This window comes from Paramisgurnus dabryanus, chromosome 11, assembly GCF_030506205.2.
Source record: "Paramisgurnus dabryanus chromosome 11, PD_genome_1.1, whole genome shotgun sequence".
NCBI classification, from domain to species: Eukaryota; Metazoa; Chordata; class Actinopteri; order Cypriniformes; family Cobitidae; genus Paramisgurnus; species Paramisgurnus dabryanus.
In genome coordinates this window covers 1071936-1099661 of record NC_133347.1, presented here as the reverse complement: position 1 = coordinate 1099661, position 27726 = coordinate 1071936, and the positions used below count along the sequence as shown (strand labels likewise).

The 27726-nt window shown below is 38.2% G+C and overlaps 3 protein-coding genes across 7 annotated transcripts in view; 1 reads left to right on the top strand and 2 right to left on the bottom strand.

Moving 5' to 3' along the window:
- Window positions 1–23359, bottom strand: part of LOC135730320 (protein SSUH2 homolog) — a 40701-nt gene extending 17342 nt beyond the window's left edge. Inside the window, exon 1 of the mRNA XM_073816176.1 lies at window positions 23306–23359. The gene's annotated coding sequence lies outside the window, so the exon portion shown is untranslated. The remainder of the gene's footprint in view (window positions 1–23305) is intronic.
- LOC135730321 (protein SSUH2 homolog) overlaps window positions 1–27726 on the bottom strand; it is a 32709-nt gene that overhangs the window by 4567 nt on the left and 416 nt on the right. For 2 of the 4 annotated variants that reach the window (XM_065248207.2, XM_065248210.2), the window contains 6 exons: window positions 18694–18777; window positions 18477–18552; window positions 17493–17622; window positions 17280–17340; window positions 1525–1646; window positions 487–549 (listed from right to left, as the gene is read on the bottom strand). In XM_065248207.2, the coding sequence (XP_065104279.1) occupies window positions 487–549; window positions 1525–1646; window positions 17280–17340; window positions 17493–17622; window positions 18477–18552; window positions 18694–18777 (536 nt within the window). Of the gene's footprint in view, window positions 1–486; window positions 550–1524; window positions 1647–17279; window positions 17341–17492; window positions 17623–18476; window positions 18553–18693; window positions 18778–23240; window positions 23362–26120; window positions 26177–26270; window positions 26598–27726 lie in introns of those variants that run through there. The other 2 variants (XM_065248208.2, XM_065248209.1) reach the window with 2 other exon arrangements.
- Window positions 17259–27726, top strand: part of grip2a (glutamate receptor interacting protein 2a) — a 55613-nt gene continuing 45145 nt past the window's right edge. Inside the window, exon 1 of one of the 2 annotated variants that reach the window (XM_065248163.1) lies at window positions 17259–17369. The gene's annotated coding sequence lies outside the window, so the exon portion shown is untranslated. The remainder of the gene's footprint in view (window positions 17370–27726) is intronic. The other variant, XM_065248159.2, reaches the window with a different exon arrangement.

The window sequence follows — 27726 nt, the reverse complement described above, 5'->3', positions numbered from 1 at the left end:
TTGGCAGGCCATGCAAAAAAAAGATATCAGCAGGGGTTTTCAACATCTGAAGTGATTAAATACTGAAGCAGAGATTACATTTTCCTCTGAACACGCAAGACATCTACTGTACGTTGAAACATTTACATTTTCATTTAATCAGCACAAATGCAGCAACTATATTCCTTTAGATATATGACTTTTAAGATACTTCTGTCAAGTCGATGTATAATGATAGATCGACCCTTATGCAGTGATCACAGAGATCAGTCTCATCCGCGTAGAGTACCGAGGCAAATCACAACGCACATAGAATAATAAATCCCCAAATTGCATAGATCAAACAGAGATGGCGATCGAGAGGCCAAAACTACAGATTACAGCTTTAAAATAAAAACCTTCAATCAGCACACACAAAACCCCCTCACAAAACACATTGTATTCTTTCTCAGATTTTTCTGCAAATAATACAATTCCCATCATGCAATTGGTCATGATGTCACTCACGCTTCCAGCTCCAGCGCATGTGGTACAGGGACCTCTTCCTAATCCAAGACACGCGTGACAGTTCTGGAAAATAAACAAAATATAATGCTTTAAAATACAAATACATGTACAATATATTCTGACATGGCTGGTACATCTATGTACTATACTGATGCACTGAAAGTCACTTTGGACTCAAGTGCTTGCCAAATGCATGCGGGTGATTGTCACGAAATCCAGACTTAGAAGGTGTCCAGCATAGGATTTTTAAAAAGCCCTTGAAGACAATGTTTTTGCGCATATAACATTAAGGTCTGAACTTACTAGAGGATTTAAAACATTTCCTATAGAATTATTTAGATTTTTTAGATTAGCATTATAAAAATTATCATTACCGCAACACGATGTTACATTAAATATATGCATTTACAAACTTATGTTTCGGTAATGAGAACTAGAAAGTTGTCTAGGTACTATGACAAACAAAATTTCAACTTTTATCTGAAGAGAAAAAATAAGAATTGCTTACCTGGTAGCCATCTTGAGTGTCACAGTCAATTATGTCCCTTCCAACATTTTTTTTTTAAATGTTAGTTCCTTGAGGGCTTAAACAATGATTGAAAATTGTTGCGGAGGATGAGAAAATTGGTCTTGGACACATTTATATTCCTTATTATTGTCTCTACATTTACCAATGTTCACCAAATACCACATGTTTCTTTACTGTAAATGTTTATAGTATAACATGCACTGAAGCTTTATATTTTTTAAATTATAAATATTTCCATGTCAAAAAACCCAAATCCAGTCATGGACACATTACGGTAATGAAAATTTCCCCCTTTAATGTGAAAAAAAAAAAAATTGGCTTGTATGATGTCATTTGAAATCATGTGCAAAATAATATGTGAAGAAATACTTAATACTCTTACTTTGCATTTACTTTTTTTGTCAAACTTTTTCATGACACCTCACATGTCTAATTTCGCGAGAATCACCCATAAATGTAAAATGTATGTAAATAAATGAGGCCTTATGACCTTTGGTATTTATTACAACCTTGACTGAGGAGGTATAAGGCACTTTAATGGTCTGCTTCTTGTCATTGAAGAAGGCTGGAGGATTAGTAGGAATCTGCCACGCCAATGGCGCAGGTTGAATACCAGCATCCACAACCTGCCCTGTCAGACAGAGAAAGAGACATCAACAAATCAGTTTAATCTTTTATATAAGAGTAGTTATATGGGGAGACCATTCGTCAAACTTTTATGACCCCCTCCCCCACCCGCTGACAGGTCGTGTTTTATGACCCCTTGACAGATGGCGTTTTATGACCCCTTGACAGATGGCGTTTTATGACCCCATGACAGATGGTGTTTTGACAGGTTGTGTTTTATGACCCTTAACAGATGGTTTTATGACAGTTTGTGTTTTATGACTCCTTAACAGATGGTGTTTTGACAGTTTGTGTTTAATGACTTCTTTGACAGCTCATGTTTGGCAGGGGGGCGGGACCATCAATCAAAATCTGTACAAGTTGTCAACTTTAGACAGAAAGTATTTAATGGTTTTATGACGGGTCATTTAGAGTGATTGTTTTTCCTGAGTGTGTTTTATGTCAAGCGTATGGTGTCATGTTTAATGACGGCTCGTGTTTCGACATTTGCTGTTTATTGACATTTGATGTCAGATCTCAACCATCCTCCCTCCTTTCGCACAAGACATGCATTCTTTCACAGGGGTGCGTGTTGTAAAGCGATTAAAGATTTCTAAAACTCAATGTTGGTAAAACAATCCCCCATTACGGTGTCAAAAAAGTAAAATGTTTATTTTAGATTTAGACAAATCATGAACAATGCTACGATTAAAACATTTGTTTGTAACATCACAAGTTATTTAATGAAATATTCCGTATACGTGTATAGTTTAAGCAATGATCTGAGCCATAACCTTCGGAGCCGGCAATACTACAATCTTTAGACGAAAGTCTAAACTAAATACAATTTAAACGATTCATGAGTTCCGTGAATCTTTTCATAACCTGCACTATAGTTTCACGCGTATTAAAGATCCGGCGGTGCCTGACAAAGCGCCGGGTGAGCGTTCATATCTGCCATTTTAAAATAATGTTAATAAATGTAATTCTGTCCACTATGGCAAAATAGGATTTTATTTTAGATTTACGGGAAACTTTAACCAAGTCTCTGATTAAGACATGTGTATACGTGCACAGATGGTGACAGAGAAACTTATATATGACGTTAATAAACTTTTAAATGTTTTTAAGAAGTATTCACCCCATTTTGGGGTTTTATTTTTAATTAAAGGCTTCTTAAAACATGTGTGATTATGTGTATATTATACAAAGAGTCTTATATTGTCTGCTCTGACAAAAATAAAAGTATTATTTAGATTTAGGTCAATTGACTGCGTGTATCTTATAAATACAACTTGATAATACGTTTGTTTTGTCAAGAGACTTTTTTAAAGTCACGCAAGAATAAAATCTTTTAGTTGTAATGGTAAACATTAAATATACTATTATCTATTTAACTATAAGCTATATTTTTCTGATCAACCTCAAAGTTTTTGATGTTGAGCTTATGACCGTGTGTGATAGATATTTCACAGCAGGGTCGGTTTGTAATCTAGGTAGAGTCTTTTAAAACTGTAGTGGTAAAATGTAATATGGTAACTCTGTCAAAAAAAGTAAAAGGTTTATTTTAGATCATAATCTATTTTATGGCAAACATTACTGTATCTAAAAGTTTTTAACAACACAATTTATTTAATGAAATACGCAGTATGTGTATAGCAATGAATTGTACCAAAACCCCCGTAGGTCGACATTTCTTTAGACTAAATCCTATTTATTTTAAACTATATAAAAGTTTAATCTTTTCAGACATAGTATTCTGATCACACCATTAGATAGCGCTCCGGCGTTTACAAACATACGCGGATGAATGTTCATATCCACCGTTAAGAAACTTTTAAACGATTAAAAACACTTTCATATCATCTTCTGGGTTTTGTTTTAAATTAATGATATCTTAAAACCAACTGGGAATATGTGTTTATTACACAATAAAATGTAATTATGGCCGCTCCGGTATAATAGGGGTTTTATTTTAGATTTGGGACTTTCTTTAACCAAGTCTCTGATTAAAACATGTGAATGCGTGCACCAAAGTTGTCAGATAACGTAGACTGATGCGCACATATATCTGGTGTTAAGAGCCTTTTAAACGTTTTAAGACATTTCACACCCTATTTTGAGTTTAATTCATTAATGTCATCTAATATCGAAGTGTGTACATGTCTATTTACGATAAATGTAACACGGTACGTATTGTCAAAATAAAAGGTTTCTTGAACATGTTATTCCAGTGTGTGGTTCTTGTCTTGCGAGTATTCGACATATTTAGTGATGTGGAAAAAGTTTGTTGTTTGGACGAACAGTTTCAGTCTCTCTCTCTCTCTCTCTCTCTCTCTCTCTCTCTCTCTCTCTCTCTCTCTCTCTCAATTTCAATTTTCAATTTAAAGAACTTTATTGGCATGATTGTGTCACTTACAATATTGCCAAAGCATTATACATAAAACGAGAAACATACAATAACACAATATTAACAAACATTAAGGTGCAATTAAGCTAAGGTGCTGGGTGATGGATGAAGTACTACTGCAAATACAATAAAATAGAATCAGAGGATATTTACAATATAAAGTAGACTTTGAAATATAAACATATGAAGTATACAAATGTACATTTATGGAGGCAGCTGAGAGGTAAAATAAAAATACTGTACAAGATCAGGGCTGTGGATTATTTCTGATGGTGTGTAACTGATAAATGAATTTAGCAGCAGCTGATGGGTGTCTGTCTTCCCCCAGTAACATCTTCATTTGATCTGAATCTGAAGAGCTATGAAACTCTGGTATGAGCTTTGAGATTTTGTCAAAGTGTTTTTCTCTAAGCTCTTTATATTTACCACAGTAAAGGAGAAAGTGTGTCTCTGTCTCGATCTCACCACTGTCACAATGGACACAGATTCGCTCTTCTTTTGGGAGCCATGTTTGTCTATGTCGGCCTTTCTCTATTGCCAGACTGTGATCACTGAGTCTGTATTTAGTGAGGATTCGTCTCTGCTTTACATCTCTAACTGTGGAGAGATATTCTGACAGACTGTATTTTCTGTTTAGTGCCCGATAACATTCTAGTTTACTTTGGTTTTTACTTTCATTATCCCAATGATCCAAATATAAAGTTTGACTTTCTTTAATGATTTGGTTTATTGTGGTTTGTTTGCGTTTATTAGTGCTGGTCTGGAGTTTTAGAGCCAGTTGACAGATGGGACTGGTTTTAGGTCTCTTCTCTTGAGTTTTAAGGGCTTCATATTGAAGTGTGTTCGGGGGACTTGAGTTTAAGTGTGACCAGAATTTAAGGGAGCGTTTTTGGATGTGTATTATTAGGGGATATCTGCCTAATTCAGCCCTGCATGCATTAGTAGGTGTTCTTCTCTGAACTCTTAAAATATTTCTACAGAATTCAACATGCAGGGATTCCATTGGATGTTTGTCCCATTTGGAGTAATCTGTTAGGCATTGTGGACCCCAAACCTCACAACCGTACAGAGCTATGGGCATTATTACACTATCAAATATTTTACACCAAACTGTAGCAGGAATGTCTGTTTGTTTAAATTTGCCTTTGATGGCATAGAATGCTCGTCTAGCTTTCTCTTTAAGTGCATTTACCGCGAGACTAAAACCGCCTGATGCGCTGATTTTTAACCCAAGATAGTCATAGTGTAAGGTGTGTTCTAGTGCAGTGTTTCCCAGAGTAAATGTGTATCTGTTATCCTGTAATCTTGCTTTTTTCTGGAAAATCATAATTTTAGTTTTCTTCAGATTGACCGTCAGGGCCCAGTTTTGACAGTATTTCTCCAGCAGGTCCAGGTGTTGCTGTAAACCTTGTGCAGTGTCTGACAATAGCACCAGATCATCTGCATACAGAAGAGCTTTAATCTCTGAGTTGTTTAGGATGAGACCAGGTGTGCTGGATTGTTCCAGTAACACTGCTAACTCATTAATATATAAGTTAAATAGAGTTGGACTCAAGTTACAGCCCTGTCTCACCCCACGCCCTTGACTGAAAAATTCTGTTCTTTTGTCACCGATTTTAACTCCGCACTTGTTTTCTGAGTACATGGATTTAATGATGTCATATACTTTTCCTCCTATGCCTGATTGTAGAATTTTATAATATAAGCCGTCGTGCCATATCGAGTCGAATGCTTTTTTAAAGTCAACGAAACATGCATAAACTTTGCCTTTGTTTTTATGATGAACGTGTTGATTGACTAGCGTCTGTAGTGTGTAAATGTGGTCTCTCTCTCTCTCTCTCTCTCTCTCTATCACCAGTCCGCTATCAACCAGCAGACAACCCCCCAGATGTCTGGACAGAGGGAGTGTTGGTAAAATAAAAGAAACTCAGCCCCCATTGACAAAAAGTAATAGGTTTATTTTAGATTTCAGGCTTCATTACTCAGATACAGATTAAAGCATGTTATTTCTTATTCGTAATTTAAAGAAACTTAGAAGTTTTAAGACATTTCATCACACATCCTATGATGACATAAACCCTTGTGTTAGCCCTTAGAGGACAACAAAACGGGTGCAAATATTATTTATCAACGTTTGATGTTGTTATAAACCAGGTTGTCACATACGTGACAACAATCATTGCTTTAAAGACAAAACATTTAACAAATTTGACATTTTGTTAAACATGGTTGTGTGCGTCCACAAACACAACATCAGTTAGGACATGGTTCCACATAATATTAAAATCACGGGCTTACGTTAAATAGGTAAACCTTAATTTTTACTAAATAAAATAAAAATAAACTATTTTAACATATTATCTGATATTAGGTTAGGTTTAAGATGAATTAGTGTCTATAGCTTTACGAATTACATCGTAAAACCCCCAGCGGATATGGTGTGTGCGTGTGCGCGTGTGCAATGGCTGTTATCACGTGGTGCGGACCGAACGACCAACGCTGCGGGGGTTGTGAAGCGAAGAATGAGTTCAGATGAGAAGTTTTTCCTTCTGAACACAGAACCTTTACCAAAAACGTAACCCCGGATTAACACATCACAGAACAATTTGAACAACCGTGTCGGATTCGTACACACCAGAGGTCTGTTTTATGTTTTGCAGAAACTGTGGAAGCTTTTGATGCTGCCAAGGTGTCCGAATTCGCAAACAAACTATCAAACGCAACGCGGCGGAAACATGGGGACACGATCCTTTTGTTGCTGAGAAAGCGATTGAACTCAGAAACAAACAAGCAAGCAAAGTTGTCTACGAAACTACAGATTCTTGAAAAAGATGGCACAAAGATCATTCGAACGACTACGCAATGGCCAGATGGGGTATGTGTACGGGACCGACCTTTTTAAAGATATGCTTAAAAAGAACTACAAGCGCGAGATGTCCAATCTACTATGTACTGTGATATACAAAGAGGCCAATGTGTGCATGACTCCAAACTATTGCGAATCTAACGCCGGTCGTGTAACCAGACTCAAGGAAAAAACAGATGGTGTGAAAATTATAGATGGCTCTTTCAATAACATGGTACAGACAGTTGTACAGGCCCAAGAGGAACCCCGTGTGATTATTAGAAAGGCCCTAGAGATATTTTATGAATGTGACGAGGCCTAGTTCTACATCATCAATATCATACTTATGTCGGCCTTTGTAATTGACGTATGCATTGATATCCTTGTAAAGAAACGAGAAATTAATGTGTGTGAAATCATAGAAAATGCCGTAGATTTCATGTTTGAAAAGGGTCTTGGATCATGCATGCACTATCTATGGTATCTAGATAATATCATAACGGTTAATGATGACTAAAAAACCAAACCTGTGAGCCAATGGTATATTTTACGCAAGTTTTACAGTTGTTTTTTAGTTTTCCAAAAGTTTCATTCTGTTTTATTTTTACTCAACATTATGGTGGCAAGCCATGTCCGTCAACAAATGTATACTTTAACAAAAACTACGTTCTAGTAGTTTCAATGTATGGTAACTGTTGTTTTTTCATCATTGATTTTGTATACTGCTTATGTTTTTGTATGTTTTGCTGTACCGGTTTCATAAAAACAAAATATACAAGGATTTATGGTCTTAATGTCTGTGTTGTTACCATTAGAACATTTAGACATCTTGTTCAGACAACGTGTGACATTGCTCATTCTTCATATGTTTTTGCAACACCACACAGAGAAACGTGAAAGATTAATAGAAATTACATGTGACTACATCACATGTCTTTCAGAGGCGTAAAATAAAGTCACCAATGTTAGTATGGGATGCTAAAACAGCACAGGCACAAGCTGATCCTAATTTTGATACCTGCCGTCTGTCACATAGTCAAAGCTCATATACTTCATGTCTCTACGAATCCTGACAGAGTTTTAGTTTCACATACACAACACATCAAATGTAAACCACGGTAAACTAAATACATTTGACAGCAAAGATCTCTAATTTTCTGATAACCCCAAAAAAGATGATGGGGTCATCATCAAACATCGCTCACTTTTAAGGTACCGAAAGGTTTTTGTTTATTTTAGTATAACTCAACACTGAAATTTTAGTTAAGCACACAGAAATGCACAGATTTTACGTTTTAAGTATACATGTGTACATCACATTGCGATTTCAGTCTCAACTAGATCGATGATCTATCAATATTAGCCACAATGTTGTTTGTATGCTTGCTCTGATTTCACAAAACATCCATTTACATTCAAAACCTTTTGGATTCAGCGCCTTAAAGTCATCAATGTTATTTCGTTCACATCAAACGCACCAAAATTTTGAATGTGCAAACTGTTTTACTTCGTTTTAAACATGTTTGTGCGGTTTCGGTCTAGATTTTTATAGAAAACTTCAGAACATGACACCATTTTAACATTTACAAAAGGATGAAACATTTTACTTTTAACTGGATCCCATGAGTATGTGTTGCTGTGACAAATACCTTTGATTGTTTGGAAATTATATGAATGCAGAGAAACAACGCAAAAGTTTTGAACTTTAACATAATTTATATGCGTCCTGATTTTTAAAAACAGTAAGCTGTAATGTTTCTTACACACAGATCTAAACACATCACAAGTCTCAATGTTTAATAACATAAAAACCTGTATGCAAAGGTTTGTTGGCGTATTTTTAGACACAAGCTGTTTATTTTCATCTTTAAACAAATGTGTATGACAAAAGTTGTTCTGCCTGAACTGACACTAAGGATCGATGCCGAAATGTTAAATCTAAGTATTTGCAAAACAACCTTCACCGTCATATAGATGTTTTCAATCTAATGGTACCTGTTTAAATGTGACCATACTATTTCAAACATTACCAAGTTGTAGATGGTTGTGACTCAAGTTACAAAGGTTTTAACAAACATTACTGTTTGTCACGGTGTGTTTCATCGCATTGCTGATGTATGCAACAGACTCTCAAGTTTTATGTTAAAAGGATTACTAAAAATAAAAACCTAAGCATTCTGTATTATGTTGGTGCTGATGATTTTACAAGTTTACAGTTTCAAACATTTTTGCTATATTCGCTGTGAAAGATTTAGTAAATAAATCTAAAACATAAACAGTGTTGAAGAGTTACCTTAATCATCTTGCAACAATTTTCAAGAGATTACCAACATGTATGATGTACTAACTGTCAGGGGATCTGTGATATTATTTTCTGAAGTAATTAGCTATCTAATGGCTACTGCACAATAACTTAAGCGATAAAGAGTTTGACAAATGTTACATAAACTATAGAAACGAAACAAGATAAATTACAAAGTCACTGGCATGAGGTTTACACTTAAATAAATCACGCAGATGTTTAAAGTGCAGTTGTTACCCCTCAGAGAGGAGTGTCCCTAACTCCAGGACTCCTATCTCCACCTATCCATTACAGTCATTAAATCGGAGCCAGTATGATTCATTCAAACACAATTGCCTAACAAGTTTCAAGAAACTATGGACTCCTACTGCTACACCAACACATTCGCGCTACCCCCCACCCCAGAGCAATATGTATATGAGAGAACCTACAGATGGACCTGTGCACTCAATAAGTCCTCCACAGTATCTGATGGGGGACCATCAACCTACAACAACAACATACCCCTTTGTACGGCTCAAGTAATGTCTGATGATGTTCCAATGGACCTGTGTCCCCAAGAAGGATACGACAATGCCTGATGAATCAATACACATTGCGTGTATCGATTCCACAGACTGTTTGGTTTCAAGATCATGAAACAGGCTTCGTGATACATCTGTTACAAACTTGATGACAAAAAGCTAATGGTATTCTGTAGAATCTTTAGAGACTATTACTGTGTGTTTGTGTGTGTTTACAATATCAAATAATGATCAAATTGCTGTTGGTGAAATGAACCGGCCGTGAAAAACGTTGTGATATTTCTACACTACAATGATAACAAATTATGTATTTCTATTGATGAGAAATAAAACACATGTACCAATTTAAACATCTGCGTGATTTATTTAAGTGTAAACCTCATGCCAGTGACTTTGTAATTTATCTTGTTTCGTTTCTATAGTTTATGTAACATTTGTCAAACTCTTTATCGCTTAAGTTATTGTGCAGTAGCCATTAGATAGCTAATTACTTCAGAAAATAATATCACAGATCCCCTGACAGTTAGTACATCATACATGTTGGTAATCTCTTGAAAATTGTTGCAAGATGATTAAGGTAACTCTTCAACACTGTTTATGTTTTAGATTTATTTACTAAATCTTTCACAGCGAATATAGCAAAAATGTTTGAAACTGTAAACTTGTAAAATCATCAGCACCAACATAATACAGAATGCTTAGGTTTTTATTTTTAGTAATCCTTTTAACATAAAACTTGAGAGTCTGTTGCATACATCAGCAATGCGATGAAACACACCGTGACAAACAGTAATGTTTGTTAAAACCTTTGTAACTTGAGTCACAACCATCTACAACTTGGTAATGTTTGAAATAGTATGGTCACATTTAAACAGGTACCATTAGATTGAAAACATCTATATGACGGTGAAGGTTGTTTTGCAAATACTTAGATTTAACATTTCGGCATCGATCCTTAGTGTCAGTTCAGGCAGAACAACTTTTGTCATACACATTTGTTTAAAGATGAAAATAAACAGCTTGTGTCTAAAAATACGCCAACAAACCTTTGCATACAGGTTTTTATGTTATTAAACATTGAGACTTGTGATGTGTTTAGATCTGTGTGTAAGAAACATTACAGCTTACTGTTTTTAAAAATCAGGACGCATATAAATTATGTTAAAGTTCAAAACTTTTGCGTTGTTTCTCTGCATTCATATAATTTCCAAACAATCAAAGGTATTTGTCACAGCAACACATACTCATGGGATCCAGTTAAAAGTAAAATGTTTCATCCTTTTGTAAATGTTAAAATGGTGTCATGTTCTGAAGTTTTCTATAAAAATCTAGACCGAAACCGCACAAACATGTTTAAAACGAAGTAAAACAGTTTGCACATTCAAAATTTTGGTGCGTTTGATGTGAACGAAATAACATTGATGACTTTAAGGCGCTGAATCCAAAAGGTTTTGAATGTAAATGGATGTTTTGTGAAATCAGAGCAAGCATACAAACAACATTGTGGCTAATATTGATAGATCATCGATCTAGTTGAGACTGAAATCGCAATGTGATGTACACATGTATACTTAAAACGTAAAATCTGTGCATTTCTGTGTGCTTAACTAAAATTTCAGTGTTGAGTTATACTAAAATAAACAAAAACCTTTCGGTACCTTAAAAGTGAGCGATGTTTGATGATGACCCCATCATCTTTTTTGGGGTTATCAGAAAATTAGAGATCTTTGCTGTCAAATGTATTTAGTTTACCGTGGTTTACATTTGATGTGTTGTGTATGTGAAACTAAAACTCTGTCAGGATTCGTAGAGACATGAAGTATATGAGCTTTGACTATGTGACAGACGGCAGGTATCAAAATTAGGATCAGCTTGTGCCTGTGCTGTTTTAGCATCCCATACTAACATTGGTGACTTTATTTTACGCCTCTGAAAGACATGTGATGTAGTCACATGTAATTTCTATTAATCTTTCACGTTTCTCTGTGTGGTGTTGCAAAAACATATGAAGAATGAGCAATGTCACACGTTGTCTGAACAAGATGTCTAAATGTTCTAATGGTAACAACACAGACATTAAGACCATAAATCCTTGTATATTTTGTTTTTATGAAACCGGTACAGCAAAACATACAAAAACATAAGCAGTATACAAAATCAATGATGAAAAAACAACAGTTACCATACATTGAAACTACTAGAACGTAGTTTTTGTTAAAGTATACATTTGTTGACGGACATGGCTTGCCACCATAATGTTGAGTAAAAATAAAACAGAATGAAACTTTTGGAAAACTAAAAAACAACTGTAAAACTTGCGTAAAATATACCATTGGCTCACAGGTTTGGTTTTTTAGTCATCATTAACCGTTATGATATTATCTAGATACCATAGATAGTGCATGCATGATCCAAGACCCTTTTCAAACATGAAATCTACGGCATTTTCTATGATTTCACACACATTAATTTCTCGTTTCTTTACAAGGATATCAATGCATACGTCAATTACAAAGGCCGACATAAGTATGATATTGATGATGTAGAACTAGGCCTCGTCACATTCATAAAATATCTCTAGGGCCTTTCTAATAATCACACGGGGTTCCTCTTGGGCCTGTACAACTGTCTGTACCATGTTATTGAAAGAGCCATCTATAATTTTCACACCATCTGTTTTTTCCTTGAGTCTGGTTACACGACCGGCGTTAGATTCGCAATAGTTTGGAGTCATGCACACATTGGCCTCTTTGTATATCACAGTACATAGTAGATTGGACATCTCGCGCTTGTAGTTCTTTTTAAGCATATCTTTAAAAAGGTCGGTCCCGTACACATACCCCATCTGGCCATTGCGTAGTCGTTCGAATGATCTTTGTGCCATCTTTTTCAAGAATCTGTAGTTTCGTAGACAACTTTGCTTGCTTGTTTGTTTCTGAGTTCAATCGCTTTCTCAGCAACAAAAGGATCGTGTCCCCATGTTTCCGCCGCGTTGCGTTTGATAGTTTGTTTGCGAATTCGGACACCTTGGCAGCATCAAAAGCTTCCACAGTTTCTGCAAAACATAAAACAGACCTCTGGTGTGTACGAATCCGACACGGTTGTTCAAATTGTTCTGTGATGTGTTAATCCGGGGTTACGTTTTTGGTAAAGGTTCTGTGTTCAGAAGGAAAAACTTCTCATCTGAACTCATTCTTCGCTTCACAACCCCCGCAGCGTTGGTCGTTCGGTCCGCACCACGTGATAACAGCCATTGCACACGCGCACACGCACACACCATATCCGCTGGGGGTTTTACGATGTAATTCGTAAAGCTATAGACACTAATTCATCTTAAACCTAACCTAATATCAGATAATATGTTAAAATAGTTTATTTTTATTTTATTTAGTAAAAATTAAGGTTTACCTATTTAACGTAAGCCCGTGATTTTAATATTATGTGGAACCATGTCCTAACTGATGTTGTGTTTGTGGACGCACACAACCATGTTTAACAAAATGTCAAATTTGTTAAATGTTTTGTCTTTAAAGCAATGATTGTTGTCACGTATGTGACAACCTGGTTTATAACAACATCAAACGTTGATAAATAATATTTGCACCCGTTTTGTTGTCCTCTAAGGGCTAACACAAGGGTTTATGTCATCATAGGATGTGTGATGAAATGTCTTAAAACTTCTAAGTTTCTTTAAATTACGAATAAGAAATAACATGCTTTAATCTGTATCTGAGTAATGAAGCCTGAAATCTAAAATAAACCTATTACTTTTTGTCAATGGGGGCTGAGTTTCTTTTATTTTACCAACACTCCCTCTGTCCAGACATCTGGGGGGTTGTCTGCTGGTTGATAGCGGACTGGTGATAGAGAGAGAGAGAGAGAGAGAGAGAGAGAGAGAGAGAGAGAGAGAGAGAGAGAGAGAGAGAGAGAGAGAGAGACTGAAACTGTTCGTCCAAACAACAAACTTTTTCCACATCACTAAATATGTCGAACACTCGCAAGACAAGAACCACACACTGGAATAACATGTTCAAGAAACCTTTTATTTTGACAATACGTACCGTGTTACATTTATCGTAAATAGACATGTACACACTTCGATATTAGATGACATTAATGAATTAAACTCAAAATAGGGTGTGAAATGTCTTAAAACGTTTAAAAGGCTCTTAACACCAGATATATGTGCGCATCAGTCTACGTTATCTGACAACTTTGGTGCACGCATTCACATGTTTTAATCAGAGACTTGGTTAAAGAAAGTCCCAAATCTAAAATAAAACCCCTATTATACCGGAGCGGCCATAATTACATTTTATTGTGTAATAAACACATATTCCCAGTTGGTTTTAAGATATCATTAATTTAAAACAAAACCCAGAAGATGATATGAAAGTGTTTTTAATCGTTTAAAAGTTTCTTAACGGTGGATATGAACATTCATCCGCGTATGTTTGTAAACGCCGGAGCGCTATCTAATGGTGTGATCAGAATACTATGTCTGAAAAGATTAAACTTTTATATAGTTTAAAATAAATAGGATTTAGTCTAAAGAAATGTCGACCTACGGGGGTTTTGGTACAATTCATTGCTATACACATACTGCGTATTTCATTAAATAAATTGTGTTGTTAAAAACTTTTAGATACAGTAATGTTTGCCATAAAATAGATTATGATCTAAAATAAACCTTTTACTTTTTTTGACAGAGTTACCATATTACATTTTACCACTACAGTTTTAAAAGACTCTACCTAGATTACAAACCGACCCTGCTGTGAAATATCTATCACACACGGTCATAAGCTCAACATCAAAAACTTTGAGGTTGATCAGAAAAATATAGCTTATAGTTAAATAGATAATAGTATATTTAATGTTTACCATTACAACTAAAAGATTTTATTCTTGCGTGACTTTAAAAAAGTCTCTTGACAAAACAAACGTATTATCAAGTTGTATTTATAAGATACACGCAGTCAATTGACCTAAATCTAAATAATACTTTTATTTTTGTCAGAGCAGACAATATAAGACTCTTTGTATAATATACACATAATCACACATGTTTTAAGAAGCCTTTAATTAAAAATAAAACCCCAAAATGGGGTGAATACTTCTTAAAAACATTTAAAAGTTTATTAACGTCATATATAAGTTTCTCTGTTACCATCTGTGCACGTATTCACATGTCTTAATCAGAGACTTGGTTAAAGTTTCCCGTAAATCTAAAATAAAATCCTATTTTGCCATAGTGGACAGAATTACATTTATTAACATTATTTTAAAATGGCAGATATGAACGCTCACCCGGCGCTTTGTCAGGCACTGCCGGATCTTTAATACGCGTGAAACTATAGTGCAGGTTATGAAAAGATTCACGGAACTCATGAATCGTTTAAATTGTATTTAGTTTAGACTTTCGTCTAAAGATTGTAGTATTGCCGGCTCCGAAGGTTATGGCTCAGATCATTGCTTAAACTATACACGTATACGGAATATTTCATTAAATAACTTGTGATGTTACAAACAAATGTTTTAATCGTAGCATTGTTCATGATTTGTCTAAATCTAAAATAAACATTTTACTTTTTTGACACCGTAATGGGGGATTGTTTTACCAACATTGAGTTTTAGAAATCTTTAATCGCTTTACAACACGCACCCCTGTGAAAGAATGCATGTCTTGTGCGAAAGGAGGGAGGATGGTTGAGATCTGACATCAAATGTCAATAAACAGCAAATGTCGAAACACGAGCCGTCATTAAACATGACACCATACGCTTGACATAAAACACACTCAGGAAAAACAATCACTCTAAATGACCCGTCATAAAACCATTAAATACTTTCTGTCTAAAGTTGACAACTTGTACAGATTTTGATTGATGGTCCCGCCCCCCTGCCAAACATGAGCTGTCAAAGAAGTCATTAAACACAAACTGTCAAAACACCATCTGTTAAGGAGTCATAAAACACAAACTGTCATAAAACCATCTGTTAAGGGTCATAAAACACAACCTGTCAAAACACCATCTGTCATGGGGTCATAAAACGCCATCTGTCAAGGGGTCATAAAACGCCATCTGTCAAGGGGTCATAAAACACGACCTGTCAGCGGGTGGGGGAGGGGGTCATAAAAGTTTGACGAATGGTCTCCCCATATAACTACTTATAAGTTAACGTGCTGAAGATATACACGCTATGGCTCTGTGGTGATATGTGTGTCGAAACATTTCTGTGTGTGGGTTTGAGTGATCTGTCGTATCAGATCCGGTCTTAACCAATGGCATGACTTTGAGGCGGGACTACCTTTATGCTTGAACAATATATGGGGGTGGTAGCAGCTCAAGTTAAAATGAACATCTTGTCATTGTTTACTTAAAGATTTACTTAAAAAAAATTAGCGATTAATCATAAAATGGCCCTGACATGTCACTAGACATTAAGAAATCATTTTAATTTTAAATACTTATATTACTGACAACAGTGGTGATTGCAGTACCAGTTTTGGCCACAATCCTACATACAGTTCCTTTAAGTCTTTTGAAACCAGTCTCACATTCTTTCTTTTGAAGCAAAAAAGGAGATATTTACAAGAGAATCCTAAACAAGGTCGTATCTATATGCTGAATTTGAATGGTGTACAAGGCTGTCAAGCAGGATGTAGTCTCGCGTAGCCAGATCTTCAACACTAAAGGTCTGGCCTGGTTGCATAAAGCACCTTATGTGTAATTTTCCCTTAAGTTCACCCTTATGTTTGCAGAAAAAAACCTTAATTTTTTCCATTGCATCTTCATGGCAACAAAATATTTTATAACGGCAAACCTCGTGAAACACTTAACGATTACCCTTACCTAAGAGAACCGTTTAAGGGATTATACTGTATGCAACACCCTTAAATTATTCTCTTAAGGTGCTTTATGCAACCGGGCCCTGGTGTTTTCGCTGCTTTTTCTGGACAAAGCCTGCCCACAAAGCTGTTTGACCGACATGTCAAACAACCAATCACAGTTTGTTTCGTCTAGCGTCTTGTTTCGGACTCCCCACAATAACGAGCCGTCTGGCAACAAGTCAGTTATTGAAATAACTAGCCGCAACTGAATAGCATCTAAATAAACAACATTACTCACTATAGAACAACATTGTGCACTTCATCAACAGCCACACCAATGAGACGCTCCCAGTAAACATCTATCTGAAGCATCTCTCTCCCCTCTTAACACCTACAAGCAATTTAGGAGAAGCAAACTTTTTGACTCCACTAACTGCCTCAAGCAAAACTCTTGAACGTCTTTTAGAGAGTCTACGCCGCAAACTTTGCAATCCAATGTTTAGCTGATCATGATAACTGCTCATTATTATCCACGTGAACATTACTGATTCTCTTCCTCAATGGAGCTTTGTTTTCCAGGGAGCGAAACTAAGAAGCCATGGCTTTGGCAAAACATGATGGTGAGCAATCAGTACTGTTATTGATGGGTGAACTGTTCCTTTAAGCAAAAGCTTAAACAATAAGGTTTAAGCCGGGAGTAAAACTGAATGATGATATTATAAACTTCCTTGACTTCAGGTACCTGTGTAAGGCTCCTGACTCCATTCAGATGTTCTGGACTCTGTGAAACTCTCCAAACGATACTGAAAGTGGATGAAGAACAAAACCTCAAGTCAGTATCACCATCAACACATAAAACATTAAAAATGTATGCACTTACAATTATTTTCCACGTCTATACAAAATATATAAAAGATGATCCATTCGCTCTTATTAACAAAGATTCAGGTCTCACCCTGTAGGTATTAAAAGTCTCCATGCTGGTAATCACCCCGTCTTTAACAGGTGCAGATCTATAGCAACATTTGCTGGAGACGTATTTTTGTAGAGATTCACGAGCTTTGTCCTCTGAGATTGAGGGAATGCTGTTACGAAATAAATAAATAAGATCAATAGATGGGTGACCTTTGCACAAGACATGCAAGGGTGTGAAGTCGAGCATTTCCCAATCTGGATCTTGGAGGCCACAGACCATTACACATGTAGGTTTACCAGTAACGTGACACTAAAATCAGGTTGTATCACACTAATGAATGCACAAAGTAAATCAAGAGAAATACTGTCTAGATTACAGTAAGTGAATGACATCCTTGCTTATTATTATTATAAATTAATTCTTTCGCTGCCATTGACGAGATATTTCGTCAATCAAGAGAAAATGCTTCCCTGCCAATGACGAGATTTTCCGTCTTTCCGCAGTATCGCTATTATCCACCAGGTGGCGTCCTTCCGCAACTTTTTTAACCTGGAAGTATTGCCCAATGACATTTGGTGTATTGTATGTTTATATATTTAAAGAAGAAAATTTTCTGGAAGGCATTAAACTTTGGTGAAAATCATGAAAAACGCTGGCGCTGGCTGGCAACTTTTTTTAAAAACGCTGGTGGTGAAAGAGTTAAGAGATGTAACAAGATGACATTTTCAATATACAGCACTGTTTTAAAAACAGACAACTGATGCAATATTTAAAGGAGTCAATTTGGGTATAGAAGCCATCTATCGATCTTCTCTTAAACCTAAAGTGTTTATGAACAGAATCACATTTAGCACTAAATCAATTCACAAAACACTTAGTGTAATGTAGCCAGCATGAAAATGCTTAAGTATGACGGTCTTTGCATGACAACCGCATGTTTGAATAATGCATATCAAAGGAAATTGTGTTCAAGATAAGATTTTTTGCAACATGTTAAATCGCAACATAGAGAAGGAAACTCACTCCCAGTTAGTCGGAGTTGGCGCTTGTTCGGGCCCAGGCATGGGTACAGTTGGCATTGGAGGTGGAAGATACCCACCTGTTTAAGATACATCAATAACAATACTTATACCAACGGGAAATCATTCACAGGTGTGTCTGAATTGAGATAAAGATCATATCCTGAACTGAAGTTTATTTGTTGTTTAATAAGGAGCACAACTATAGCATTGCTTCTTACCTCCACCGCCGGCCAGGGTTCCCTCATATCCTGGGATTGTGTCGAACATGCTGGCAGGGGGTGTGGTAGGTTCGGCCGACATGCCTGAATGAAATACAAACAAACCGGTCAGGGCAGTTTTATCTCGGTTGTAAATATTGAATTATAGGATAGAAAAGTTGAGTTACTTAACCTAAGCCCCGGTTCTTTGATAACAGAGTGAGGTGTTTCACTATGGGAATCGCTTTGGGTGTGACTAACTGTGGAAGCTCTATTGACACCACGTCTGTCTTTGACCCCTGCCTACGTCATTACTGTCCAGGTGCAAGGAGGGAAGTGCTGGTGAAACACCTCACTCTGTTATCAAAGAATCGGGCCTTACATTAAGTAACCCAACGTTCTTTTTCTAACTTTGCCCGGTGTTTCACTCTGGGAGATATAGACTGCTCCCGGTTTGCACCCATATTCTTAATGGGCCTGTACGCGCCGCCCAGCTGTGACTCAGGAAGTTGTTCAAATACCTGTCGCGCCACACAGCGCCACTCACATAGCTTACCATTAAATAACATCATATTTGCCCCAAATCATTAAGGATTAACATTGGCTGCTAACGTATATTTTGCATTTTGAAGTAGACGCTATCTGACGAAGCGCGCGCTATTTAATGTGCACTTCCGGTTTACAATACCTCCGAGTTCTGCTAGGCGCGACACGATGCGGCGCGGTGCTGAGCTGCGCGGCTGGTGTGCGATCCCCTTAAGACGATGGGTAGATCCCATAATGGAACCATCTGCTTAGACACGATTTCTCACCAAAACCTATATGGCAGGCTGAATTAGCAGCCAGGTATACTTTAATGGTGGAGAAAGCTTTTCCTTTATCTGACAGATCCTGGAGAAAGCATAAAATATCCTTAACAGAACACTGAAAAGGGATAACCACTCTCCGCTCAAACCATTCTTCAAAAACACGCCACTTATTGCCATAAAGTGTGCGGATAAAGGAAGCTCTTGCACTCTGAATTGTATGTATGACTGACGAGGGCAGACCAGCCGCATTCAGATTCCACCTCTCACGGGCCAAGCCCTGAGGGATAACATGTCTGGATGAGGATGGTAAATTCCCCCCCCTGCCTGAGACAGGAGGTCCCTCCATGGGGAGAGGGGCCACGGCTGACCTGACAAAAGTTAAACTATCTCGGCCACCCAATGTCGGGATGGCCAGCTTGGGGCTATCAGAATTAATGACAGACATTGTTCCCTGACTCTGGCTAGTACCAGACGGCTCTCCTCCTTGTGCACCACTCTGATTGTCTGTTTGCTCAGAAGGGTTTCGATTTCGGCCATCAAAACCCGAGCGATTCACCCTCAGCCACTGACATAATTACCTCGTTCAAACGAGGTGGTTTTATGGCAAATTGTAGTCTGTATCCCTGTGAAACTGTTGCTAAAACCCACGGATGAACCACGCATGCACGCCAGCTGACTATGCGGGCAGAGAGAAGACCCCCCGTACACTTCTGCCCCGCTGTTGACGCACAGTGATGACGTCATCACGTGCACCGTGCGGGCTCCTGCTGAAGGAGCGAGCGCTCTCCCCAGCGGTGAAACTGGGAAAGTGCATTTCGTGTGTTTGCATGTTTTGAGTTTCTTTAACATGGCTTGGCTGCTATAATGCATGTTTTATTTTCAATTCCCCTGTGTGTGTGAGTGCTTGCTGACAAGAAACATGGCTCAAACCTCTCTGTTTTGTCTGAACTAGAGGAGAGCGAACATAATGAGCCCTTACTGAACTCAGAACAGGAGGGCTGTATTCCCACCTTCTTCTCTTTGCAGGTGGATAGAGAAGGGCAGGGGAATACCGGCGTGTCAGGATGCACGCTTCTTCTTCCTGTCCTCAGGGTGGGGCAGACGGTTCCTAGCCGCCGCGGCCGCAAATTAATGTTTTCCCCAAGGTCCGGAGCCATCCGGTCGTCTTACAGCTCTCACGTTCATCGGCCTCCCTCTTGCCGCCGCGGCTGCTGCGAAGACCTGCCGCGTCGATTGAGAGGGCAGTCGCGTCGCTTGTTTGCGTGGCAAGCAGAGGTGGAAAGCTTCATCCTCCTGTTTCCTGAGGGTGCTGGTTTCTCTCATCTTCTCGAGAGCGGGCCCGAGTAAACCCTTAGTCAGGTCGTAAGGGGAATCCATCACCTCCGCTTTCTGACCGTCGCACAGGCCTGACAGGTTTAACCACAACGCTCTCTCCCCTGATACGGCCAAACCCATCACACGACCGCAGCCCTGAACCGCACCACATGAGGAGCGCAGGATCAGATTGTTCACGACACAAATTTCGTCCCAGAGCACCGGTTCGGTGCTCCTGAGTCCAACTGCTGCCCCATTTCTTACAAAATCTCCGCTAGGGTTGCTGACAGTAAAGTAACAGCATTCAGCGAGCACACGGATTGCCCCGCGTATTTGTACATCCTCTGAAAAGATGCGGCGGTCAGTTTTTCCATCTTACTCGGCAGTGAAATCTGCGATGAGGCAGAAATAGATTGTCGATTTGGATGGAGGTGATAAGCCAACTGAAGGCTCCACTGCTGGGGTCCGGCCAACCCCAACTCCTCCATTCCCTGAATCTCCAGCATCGAATGTCTCTTGGTGGGGAGCTTGCTCTTAAAGGGGCTAGACCAATAACGAGACATCTCTTTCATACACGCAGGCACGGCAGGCAGGAGCTGTCTCGCTGCTGAGTGGGCCGGCGGCAGCCTTTTCCCATCATAAAGGTCTCTCACGGCTCCTTCGGCGTCCTTAGCGGCTGGCCAGGCTAGGCCCAACTTCGCTGCGGCTCGTTTGTACACCTCGTGCAGGTTGTTTTCAGCAGGAGGGGCCGAATCGTTTGCGCTAGGTGGTCTGGACTGTTGGGCCGGGAAGGGGGAATACTCTTCCTCCTTTCGTCATCCATATCCAGGTCGAGGAGGTCAGAATTAGCATCGCCATCTGCGACCTCGTCCCCCAGTTCGCCATCCTCATGCGTGAGCAGGCCATCGAACAGCGGAGTCATATCCGGGGATTCAGCTACCATAATTTCCGCCCAGCTAGTACTCACTCGCGGGAGATGATCAGTCACTGCCGAGGCAGCTCCAGACAGGCAAGGGTTCTGCTTGTTAGCCACTGACACTTTTAGGCTCAGTTCCAGGATTTTCAACGGCATTGACACACAGTGAGCGACGTTTGAGCGTGCTTCCGGCCCATACACACGATACACATAGGGTGAGGGTTCCTGCCCGAGATCGTAGCTCTACATGAGGATGGACAAGGGCGGGATGCAGCCTCCTTAGTCTTCGACTCGTGCCCTTTGGCAGGGGAAGTCGCCGTCGACATAGCGCAATCTATAGACGCGTCACAACACATTAGTCTGCTAGGATAGGCAATTAAACCTTCGACAGGTCCGCCTTGATGCGTGAACCCAAGTAAGTTAAAACTAGATGTGACCTACCGCTGTAACTACGCAATAGGAAGATCAGAATAGCTAGGAATCCAATGACGGTCCACCTGTTGAACAGTTAAATGAAATCAGCAAGTCGGGATGTGCTAAGAGAGCTTGTTGCAGTCTCCCACAGGAAGAAAGCCCGAATGACATGGGTAGGGCGGAGGCTGGTCACAGGTCAACCTGTCTGTCAAAGACAGACGTGGTTTCTTTAGAGCTTCCGCAGTTGGTCACGCCCAAAGCGATTCCCATGTGAAACACCGAGCGAAGTTAGAAAAAGAACATTATACCGTAGTACTGCTGAGAATGTTACGAATTACTTGTTTTATTTAATATATACACAAAGGGACGGTTTCCTGGACAAGGTTTAGATTAATCCAGGAACAGGCCTTAGTTATTTTAAGGAGTTTTTACAAACATGGCTTAGAAAAAAAACAATACTGGTGTGCATCTTGAGAAAAACAATTGCACTGATATATGTTCAGATATGTCAGTGCAAGATGTTTTTAAATTAAGACCGCTCAAACATGCATTTTAGTCTGGGACTAGGATAAACCCGTCTGGGAAACCAACCCCCAAAAAATTACATATAGATATACATTAATATGTGTGTGTGTGTGTGTGTGTGTGTGTGTGTGTGTGTGTGCGTGCGTGCGTGCGTGCGTGCGTGCGTGTGTGTAATTAACAGATTTTAACTGAATGGGTATATAAAATAGATATAAACCTCTTTTACAAGGTCTCTATACAGAAATCAATCATACAAACAGTTAAATAGCAATGTCCAAGTAGTTTATACATATTTAGTAATTATTGAAGCACTCGCTCTATATTCGCGGGACTCAACCTTGTGTCATGCAAATTTTAAGCTGGAGTTGAATATTTTCAACTTGCACGAAGACACGTTTGAGGCGAAAAGCGCGTGTTTTCGCGCCATTCGAGTTGCCAAATTTGCGTCTTTCTTTACATTTACTATGTATGTAATCTACTCACGCAAATCGTTGCATTCGCATTTGATATTTACGCCCCAGTCTTCAGCTGTTCAGACAACAAAATGGTGCAATAAAGCAATGAAAGATGCAATAACCAACAGAACTTACTTTTTTCTTGAACAGCACTTTTCTCAAATAGAAGAAAACTTCAACAGATTCATTGCGGTTGATTAAAAATCCAATATCAGAGGTTCACCTGGTGAGGAGCTTGTGCTCAACAAGCTATGTCCTGCAGTACAGGGGCCCGTTTCAGAAAGGTGGTTAGTGAAAACTCTGAGTATGTTAACCCTGAAATGAGGAAAACTCTGAGTTTTTTGGGAGGTAGGTTAAACCTGAGACAGCGGGGTAAGTCAAGCCTGTTTCAGAAGGAGAGGTAACTTATACTCAGAGTCTGTTTTTGGAGTAACTTACTCTCTGAACCTAACCTGGTCGGGAGCAGGTTTTATCCTGTAAACTCAGAGTTTCTTGTGGTCTCCTCTCCAGTAGCTGTGTTTAATCTTGTTAGTTGCTTTAGTATAAATGCCATTTGCATTTATGTGAGCAGAATTATTTTTCTTTGTTGTCATTTTAGATATATAAATATCCTTACATGACTAATATCAGTCTTTGTAGCCGTGCACTTACATCTAAACAGTTGCCTTTACATTTCTTATGAAAGCACTCATCATTATCGCTGGTCCAGTGGACAGTGCTGTGCGCAGTGGTTTGCGTAGACGTACTGTCGACGACATGAGTTTAAAGGTGCAGTGTGTAATTTCAAGAAAGACCTCTTGACAGAAATGCAAAATAATATACAAAACTTAATTATCAGGGGTGTATAAAGACCTTTCATAATGAATCGTTATGTGTTTATTGCCTTTGAATGAGACGTTTTAACTACATACACAGAGGGTCCCCTTACATGGAAGCCGCCATTTTGTGCAGCCATGTCTCTACAGAAGCCCTTAATGGACAAACTTTTTTACTAAGTTGTCTCCAACGATGACATCTTTGTCCGGTGGCAGCTACCATTAGCCTGGTATAACCAGACTCTCGTACATTCATTTCATTTGTACAGAGAGTCTGGCCAGGCTCCATTGGAAAGCGTTACTTCCGTTAAGGAGGGTCCATTGTTGAAGTTTAAAACTATTGGATCTGCCCAGAGTCACTCAGGATCTGCCAAAGCCAATCGCTAACATGTGGTCGTGACGTATATCATGCACCGAAACCGTCCGGAAACAACAAGTCAGAATAATCAGACAAACAAAAGTTAGCAAACCTGGTTCTTGCTCCGGCTTTAACTTCTGTATTTTCGGCAGTTTTGCACCAACGGACCGAATAGCTTTTCTCACGTCTTTCTCCGCTGCCATTACTGAACTAAAACTCAAACTGACGCACGACCTCAACGTCATCGTTCTTAGCCACCCCCATCTGTTCGCTGATTGGTCCTGCAGATTTTTGCAGGAGTAAACGAAACTCTATAGAGCCATCCCAGACGTACTGCTGAAGCGAAATGAAAGATAAGCGGAAGCACGTAGGAGGGCGGAGCCAGGCTAAGCTACCGTAGCTTCTCTATGTGTTTCAAAAGCAAGAGGTGAGCAGTGGACTGAGCAGTTGGTTGCAATTCACAATCTCACCACTAGATGCCGCTAAAATTTACACACTGCACCTTTAAATAACGGCTTGGCGTGTTTCGGTTTTATTCATGACAAACATTTGTATAACTTGTAGCCTTTTATACCCAAGTATTATGCTTAATTTCTTTTTAGCTGAGCTGCTGTTTTTTCTTTAAAATATATGCTCGTTGTTGCTGTACAGTTGCAGCAACACTTTCAGTTTTAGTAGTAAAAAGGATTAAGACCTCTTTGTCAGGTGCTGTTGCCATGGTAAATCGTAATATCTGAGCTCCATTGATGATGGCTTTTCATAGTGGTTGTGCACGCGCTTAACTCAGAGACAACCTACTCAGAGTCGATTGAACTAACTCAGATCAGTTGTTCTGTAACCGAAATCTCAGAGTAAGTCAACTCAGAGTTCAAGTTTTAAATCAGAGTTGGTTGAACCTCCTTATTGAAACGGGCCCCTGAAGGCTATAGTAGGAAATATATAGTTTACATCTTGAGTCTGAAAGAGGAGAGGGTGGGAGATCAGAGTCACCCTTCCCATAAAATAACAGAATAACAAGTAGTGACAAGTGCAAGTTAAAATAAATGTCCCGAGGCAAGTGTCATATACAATTCTATGGAAATTTGAGATGTAAACTATCCTTACAAAAAGCATTGCCACAGGTAGCATTCAACTAAAGTAATATGATACTTTTATTCAAAGCAATTAACAGGGTCTACAGTTTTTATGTGTATTTACTGGGTTTAAACCAATGACCTTTGGGCTACTGATGCAATGCTATATGCAATGCAATGCGGTACCGAACTGAGCAAAATGAACACCAATGCGGTGTGAAAAAGTGTTGTGAAAATTTCTCATAAGCTGTCCAATACGGAAGTTAGTTTTAGTTTCAATCTGACTGCGGTAACAAGATACGATAAAAAAAATATGATGAAACAAAATAATAGGGGCTAACACTGAATTAAGTTGGATTTATTAGTTCAGTGGAAACTATTTGTATAAGTGTTTGAAAGGTCGTGGGTGCATGAGTAGGTGGGAGTAGTTGTAAACTGACAAACCCCTTTATTGACTTCTCGTGAAACAAGTCTTTACAAATGAGAGTTAATGCAACAGACTACTAAGAAGATTTTCCGATAATGCTCTGGGAATGTTTGGAATGAAACCCTAACAACACTGATAGTAATACCATGGACTACCATGATAAATCAAAGTAATTGTATTAGGGAAGTGTAGAGGTGTACACACTTTACTAGTTACACTTTGCGCAATATGAAAGTTAAAGTTGAACTTCAAATAAATTATGAACTGGTTTTGGTTTTAGGCGTCATTATATTGGTTAAACTGCTTGGAAATCTGACATAAGGGCACGTAAAAAACTCTTACCTGGTGCTGGCGTTCCGTACACTGGGTTAACGGTGCCATAACTGCGTCCATAATTACTTTCAGAGAGCAAAAAGTTAGTTTTCTTGTATTCTTTAACACGTAAGTTAACTTTATCATCTGTGTAAATATTCATGTAGTTTAGTTTCTTACCTAGCAATTGGTCGATCCATTTTGGTAATGCAATGTGAAATATTTCCTTATTTGTTTATTGCTTCCTGCATTACATATTCATGTGATCGTTTTGCCTTGTGATTGATTTGCATGGCATTTTACCTTAACAAATAGGAACTGTTCATTATTCACCGTTTCAATCGCACACGAATAAAAAACCTATAACGTTACAAATTTCAGCTAAAGTTTTAGTTAGCTGCCACGTAAACCGAGTGCTGCATTTTACTTTCGTTTTAGTTTTCAGTTTCATTAACGGAGCCTGCGAACACTCTTACGGGGAAATTTGTTTTGTTGAAAAGAAAGGAAGAACCCATAAAATAAGAGCTACTCATTGAGAATGTTGCTTGTGCTCCCTCGGCAGTTTCGTATTGTAATAGACTTTTTGATAACTTAAATTGGAATAATATATGGTCCTTGCAACAAAGATTTTTACTTACAAACAAAGAAAAAAACGTCTCTTTTAAATAACTTCATAATATATACCCTACCAAAGATTTTCTAAGAAAAAGATTCAATTCTAATATCGACACCAAATGTACTTTTTGTCAGAATAACACTGAAACACTTCTTCATGTTGCGCAATTATATCAGTTTTAGAAATATGTTTTTTTAATTTCAAATAAGATTGTTAAAGGTTTTTAATGAATCCTAAAATTTTTATTTTTATATTGTTATTTAAACGCGTGTTTTATAATAAATCAGATTTTGTATTTGTGTAGGTTTTATATAAATGCAAATTTCCTAACTGTAGACGAATTTATGTTGTATTCTTACAAGAGTTTAAACAGTATTTAAAAACAATTTTATTTTCTCTCAACAAGAAAGCAATCAAAACATGCACAATTTGCACGACTTATAATCTTTTCAATGTTTTTAATTTGTGATTTCTCTTACATTTTACAATGTCCTCACCTTCTTTTAAATGTATACTTTTTATTTTGTCTGATATGAGCCATTATAACTATTTTTTGTTATTTTTGTTCTTTTCCTTTCCTTATGATGTTATTCCTAGATGTGCTGGTTGTAATGATTCAATTTTGTTCAATAATAATAATAAAAAAAACTTTCGTTTTAGTTTAGTGTGCGTAGTTATGAACGCATGGTTGATGGATATTTATTATAATTGATTTGTGTATGAACAGAATCACATTTAGGGCTCCTACTGACAATAAATGTAATGCAGAACATATGTGTATAGTATGGTTTACATAAGAGCTGCTGCTATAGGACGAGAGAGGTGGGTGGGAGGAGTGTCAGATACTCTAAGAATGTTTGAAAAAAACAACAACTCAAAACGCAGTGACTGCCCCTATCCCAGATGGTTATAATACCATGGTTAATGGTAACCAGCTGTTGAACTTGAAATTGGAAAAGACGTTTTTGTCTAGGGCGTTTCAACCGCTACGCTCCATGCGGCTACATGTTTTCTCGTGTA